This window comes from Ahaetulla prasina, chromosome 6 (assembly GCF_028640845.1).
Source record: "Ahaetulla prasina isolate Xishuangbanna chromosome 6, ASM2864084v1, whole genome shotgun sequence".
Classification (NCBI taxonomy): Eukaryota; Metazoa; Chordata; class Lepidosauria; order Squamata; family Colubridae; genus Ahaetulla; species Ahaetulla prasina.
The window spans coordinates 46,268,528-46,274,807 of record NC_080544.1 but is presented as its reverse complement, the minus strand read 5'-3'; the positions used below and the strand labels follow the sequence as shown (position 1 = coordinate 46,274,807).

The following is a 6,280-nucleotide window of genomic DNA, read 5'->3' as shown; positions in this document are numbered from 1 at the left end:
TGGGACAATGGAAGGGGAAAACAAGCTGCCTAAAGATTCTCCTTTTTATGTGGGCTTTTTTTTTACATTATTTCATTTTCTGTCTCCACTTTTCCTTTATTACCAGCTTCAAGACTCTAAAATAACAACACGTTTCATATTTTTAAAAGAATCAAACACACAATAAATCATAATTTTCCACTCAATACCCTTATATATTTTTGGCAACACTGCTGATGGCCTTTGAATGTTGCCCTATCAGCAGATTATGCAGGTCTATTCTCCCGTTTAAACTGTTTAGTCATGGTTTGTTCTTTGGCCTCTTCAATCTTAGGCACACCTGAAGAGCTTTATTATCACAGGGAAATGGCTTATGTTCAAAAGGAAGTAATCTACATTTTTATTGAATATGTGGCAATTCTTTTCTATAAATCATGGAAACTTGTTATCACTGCAATGCTATCCTTGTTGGCAAACAAATAGAGCATACATGTGAATGGCAGATATTGATCCTTGAAAGACATTGCCTTAATGTTTATGGCAACAAAGGCAAAGTGAGGTAGGGGAGCCACACCTCTGTGTTGTCACAAACTTTTAAATTCAGGCGCTGGTGTGTCTGAATCTGGGACAGAAGGGTTGGGAAGACGGACACCACAATGATGCTATCTTGGGTGATGCTGTTAGTGCTTGCAGGTAAATTCTATGCTTAATCTTCTCCAGGGTGATTGCAATAGAGTCTAGTACAGGGGTCTCCAACCTTGGCAAGGTTGAGTTGACTTCAACCTTGAGTTGAAGTCCACCAGGCTTAAAGTTGCCAAGGTTGGAGACCCCTGGTCTAGTAGATGGATCATCCAAGTTCTCCAAAACAGGACTGTTTTTGAAAAATTACAGGGCATGGCTAAAACTGAATCTTTGCATTCTATGTATCTTCAATTAATTCAGAATGTTCACCCTTAGGAAGCAAATGAAGCAGTTTTCAGATTCCATATAAAATTTTACATTCTGAACTAAATTCTAGAATTTAGCTTTATAGGAAAATATAACACGTATCATTGTACATTTAAATGATTTATACATCAAAATGAGCTCTGCTCATCCCTTAAGTTTCTAAATCGTGCAAACTATTTTTTCTCTTATGGCAAAGTTTCACTTTAAATATACGTTTAGCCAGCAAACCACCATCTATAATTTTGGGGATGTCTTTTGAATTGTTAAGAATCTGTCAGTGATCAGAACCCCTCAAGCTAAATCTTTATTAACTTAATACATCTTTATACATCTTTATTAACTGTTTATTATCCATGTTTTTTTAAAACAACACAGATATTAGGATTTAATCTTGTATCAATACATTCAATATCTCACTCAAGTCTCATGAGAAACAATTGATGAACATTCTTTGAATGTTATTTTCATGCCAGCTATGTATCTGCTTAATTGTCATTCCATTTAACTACTTCATGATTGACTAATATGGTAATCAGATTGTATGCAATTTTACCGTTTTGGTCGCCATGATGTAAAAAAGATGCTGAGACTCTAGAAAGAGTGCAGAGAAGAGCAACAAAGATGATTAGGGGACTGGAGGCTAAAACATATGAAGAACGATTGCAGGAACTGGGTATGTCTAGTTTTATGAAAAGAAGGACTAGGGGAGACATGATAGCAGTGTTCCAATATCTCAGGGGCTGCCACAGAGAAGTGGGAGTCGGGCTGTTCTCCAAAGCACCTGAGGGTAGAACAAGAAGCAATGGGTGGAAACTGATCAAAGAAAGAAGCAACTTAGAACTAAGGAGAAATTTCCTGACAGTTAGAACAATTAATAAGTGGAACGACTTGCCTGCAGAAGTTGTGAACGCTCCAACACTGGAAATTTTAAAGAAAATGTTGGATAACCATCTGTCTGAGATGATGTAGGGTTTCCTGCCTGGGCAGGGGGTTGGACTAGAAGGCCTCCAAGGTCCCTTCCAACTCTGTTGTTATTATATTGTTATATTGTTACCAATTGCCTTGCTGCAGTTCAGGATTTTATATTTAAGCATTCCCAGTTATCTGTCAAAAATGGTATAATTTGGCAAAAGTTCTTGATCACTTTACGGCTTTCTCTGAAATCTTGGGTATCGCTGTAGGACTGGCTGATCTGTTGTTCCCTAGATCCTAGTTTCTCCTCTGTTTCAACATAAGGAATACTTTGCCCTATTTAGTCATCTGGCATTTCCAAGGTTTTCTTGATAATCTGTTCTTCAGAATTTCTTTAAAAACTTCAGACAAGCAATGATTTTTTAAAGTCCCCAAGGATATAATTCTTGATGGTGAAATTTAAACTCCTTTAAAATAAATAAATCCTCCATGATTATGTTTCTTTCCATCTCAAGTTTCAATTTTGACTTTTATCCTGTTCATCACAACTGTGCCTCTTGCTCTCTAATTGGAGAAAGTAACGATGCATTAGGTGTTGATTAGCTCAGCTTTTCTTTATAACAATATTAGGATTTTAATCTCTTAGTTGATATACCGATTCTTTTCTATTTTATTTTGAACGTATCTTGTTATTCTTAACATTCTTAGCCAATCTCCTTGCAATCCGACCATTTATTCATTACACTTTCAGGCAACCTGTATGCCCTTTTCTTTGGCAGTTTATCTGTACATCTCTTTTTTATAGCTTTATTTATGTGTTTTTGTGTCTAAAAACACATAAATGTATTCATTCTTCTACCTTTTAAAATTAGGATGCTCCCTGCAATATCACTAAGTTCATTCATTAGTATTTCTGGGCAGCTGTGGATATTTTTAATATATACTAATATGTTTCCCTAAACAAATTTTATAATTATTATATTTCCATTATGGAAATCAGACCATGAGGTGTCTGTTATACCCTTTTTCTGTGTCTGTATGCCTTCAAATCATTGCTGAGTCCTAGAGACTGCCCTAGACAAATACCTGCATTTTTTCTTGAGAAGATTTCAGAAGTGATAGGCCTTTGTCTCCTTCCTAGGCCTAAGAGACTGGCTCAAGCTTAGAAAAATGGATGAGAAGGCCATTTTAGTCTTCAGGTTCTTGAATTTACCAGCTATACAAAGTCTATTTGCAGATATAACAATAACAATAACAACAACAGAGTTGGAAGGGACCTTTGAGGCCTTCTAGTCCAACCCCCTGCCCAGGCAGGAAATATTATTTGTGCATGATTAGTTCTCACATAAATTGTGGTTTTTTTCTTCCATTAAATCATGTCCAGTTTGTGGACACTGCCTAGATCACTCCCTGAAGTTTTCTTGGCAAGGATTTTCAATGGTTTGCCATTTCCTCCTTCCGAGGGCTGAAAGAAAGTGACTAGCCCAAGGTCACCCAGATGGTTTTTTGCCTAAAGTGGGCTATTAGGACTATTCTAGCCTGATACTGACTTAACCACTACACCACATTGGTTCTATAAATTGTTTATTATGTTTATTTACTTTATATAACATCACAACCCACGTTTCTAAATGGCTTACAAGCAAAAAACTGAAAATTGCCATAAAATTTAACAAAGCAACCTACTTAAAACACAAAATCTAATCCCAGTTTAAAAAGTACTATCCCATTGACACCCAATGAAAATCATGCTGAATAAATTTTAGCAACCTTGTATTTATTGTTTCTTTATTTGACATTGTTATCAATCCTTTTTCAAACAGACACAGACATAAAATAAAATGAACAATTCACCACTTGCATAAATAAAAAGGGGAAAGATACATTTACAGACCAGTGGTGGGTTTCAAAAATTTATACTACCAGTTCTGCGGATGTGGCTTGGTGGGCGTGGCATGGTTTGGTGGCCGTGGCTTGGTGAGCATGTCAGGGGAAGGATACTGTAAAATCTCCATTCCCACCCCACTCCATAGGAAGGTTACTTTAAAATTCCCATTTCCTCCCGATCAGCTGGGACTGGGGAGCCAAAGAATAGATGGGGGTGGGGCCAGTCAGAATGTTTACTACCGGTTCTCTGAACTACTCAAAATTTCTGCTACCGGTTCTCCAGAACTGGTCAGAACCTGCTGAAACCCACCTCTGTTACAGACCCAGTAAACATAAAAAAGAGCAAGTGTCTTTTTTTTTTAACCTTTAAAGACCTAAATGTCTTTACTTCTCCAGGTTACTTGAAGGAGCATCTTCTCCTTTATGTACATGCCCTGATTTTAAGAGTATTTGTCTAACAAGGCTCTCTTCCAGCCCTTACCACCAAAAAAGAAGAGGTGGGGATTTACAAAGGAGGGAGCTTTTTCTGTGGTGGTGCCCTAATTCTGGAATGACTTTCTAAGGAAATGTTAAATGGTGCCCACCGTAGCATCATTTTGGTGCCGGGTGAAGACTTTTTTCCCAGGCTTTTGCATTTGCTTAATTGTAATTGCATTTTGACTTATATTGCTTTATATATTGAATGGCTGGCTTGTTGCTGTCTAATTTATAGGGAGTTTTCATTTTGCACTTTGTTTGATTTTATTGTATACACATTTTATTGCAAACTATGCAGAAAGTTAATCTATTACATATTTCAAAATGTTAAAGAAATAAATAAAGGCATAACCTATATCTTACTTTTTCAGCCACCTAAGATTCATTGCAAGAAAAAAAAATTGAGTTAAAAAATAGACCGAGCTCAGAAAATGCAAGGTCTTGGATCAAGTTCCAATATGCATGATGCTGAGCTACCAGCAAAAGGGGCTATTTAAGTAGGCTAATCTGTCATATAATGCAGAACTGATGTTCCTTTTCTAATTTAGACACACTCCCCTGCCATCACAAGTGTACAAAATCAGAAAAATACACCTGCACCTTTATGTAAATAGGAAAAATTCCTGTGGCAATTCCTGAATTTTAGTGTGTCTGGACATAGTCTTTTGTCTGTTTGAATCCGTATTTCCTTCTTCAGGCATAGTGGCAATGGGAAGAGAAAAATTTCCTTATATTATCCAAGCCAGCTAAAGAGACTCTCGGTTTCTATTATGTTCTTTGGCTTGTGTGCAAGGCCGAAAGAAAGATATTTTTTTATATCTTTCTTGCACTTCACTGCTATTATACACACATGCAACTTGAACTGCATACTTGTTTTGCATTATTTTATTTATCATGATTGCCTACTTGAAAAATGTATAAAACAGATAAGTGAGGCATGCAATATGGCGGGTTATATTGTTAGGGTTTAGTTGTCACAGAAGTTTCTAAGCATTCACTAAGCCTTCTAGTTTACATGATATATTCATTTAAAATTAGCTGGTAAAAATATTTTGCAATGTCATTTAAACTCATTAGCACTTCAATTATATTATTTCTACAGGTAATTCTGCAATAACAACAGCAATAACAAGACCAGCAAGAACAAGAACAAGAGCAACAACTCCTTTCTGTAAGTCTTTTGCTTTTTTAAAATAACATTGTTGCTGCTATTGTTCTGCTGAAAACTCTGACATGCCATGCTTATTTACGCTCCATAGCCCATAATTTGCTTTAAAGATATATAATATATTATATAAGTTATAGTGCTATATCTTTAAAGCAAATTTCCTTCTAGATTTGCATCAAACATAATTTCAAATATGTAATTTTCCTGTCTCTTCACATTGTCTTATTGCAGGGATGTCAAACTCGCGGCCCAGGGCCTGGAAGCCTCACATGCTGGCCATGCCCACCCCCATTTTAGCAAAGGGGGGGAAGTTATGATACATCACGTGACGACGTGTCGTCGCAAGTTTGACAACCCTGTCTTGTTGTGTGAACCAGTGTTGTGTCTTGCCCGCTCTCACCGCAGCCGGGGCCTTCTTATCTGCTTCCGAACGCTGAGGAATGTCCTAGTATGCCTCCCGGCCCCAGCCCTGGCTCCATGCCCAGACAGGCTGAGGAGGAGGAAGCACCTCCCGGCCCCAGCCCTGGCTCCATGCCCAGGCAAACGGAGCAACTAGACCCCTCCCCCTCCCCCACAGCATGTGAGCCTGAGGGAGGTCAATTACCAACAGCTGCCGACTGGAGTGACCCTCGCTTCAGAAGAATTGATAGGCGGCGGCGTCAGAAGGAAGGGAGGGGCAGGCCTGGATAAGTGCTGAGTCACGGAGCCACACCCCATGGCCTACATAAAGGATCTGCTTTCTGGCATTCTCTGAGTCAGGCAAAGTCGAACATATCTTGCTGAAGTCACTTTCTGGTCTCCTGCCTGCCTTGAGGACTTTGCTAGGACTTTGGCAGAGCTGCAGAGGCACGCCTGATTCGGATTTCCCTGACCCGGCCGTCAGCGGAGGAGTGGGACACGACAACCAGT

At 38.5% G+C, this 6,280-nt stretch overlaps 1 protein-coding gene across 1 annotated transcript in view; it reads left to right on the top strand.

Annotated features, from left to right (window-relative positions):
• Nucleotides 1–600: 600 nt before the first annotated feature.
• Nucleotides 601–6,280, top strand: part of LOC131201287 (deleted in malignant brain tumors 1 protein-like) — a 57,202-nt gene continuing 51,522 nt past the window's right edge. The window contains exons 1-2 of the mRNA XM_058189105.1: nucleotides 601–672; nucleotides 5,306–5,374. Of these exons, the coding sequence (XP_058045088.1) occupies nucleotides 636–672; nucleotides 5,306–5,374 (106 nt within the window). The 5' untranslated portion in view covers nucleotides 601–635. The remainder of the gene's footprint in view (nucleotides 673–5,305; nucleotides 5,375–6,280) is intronic.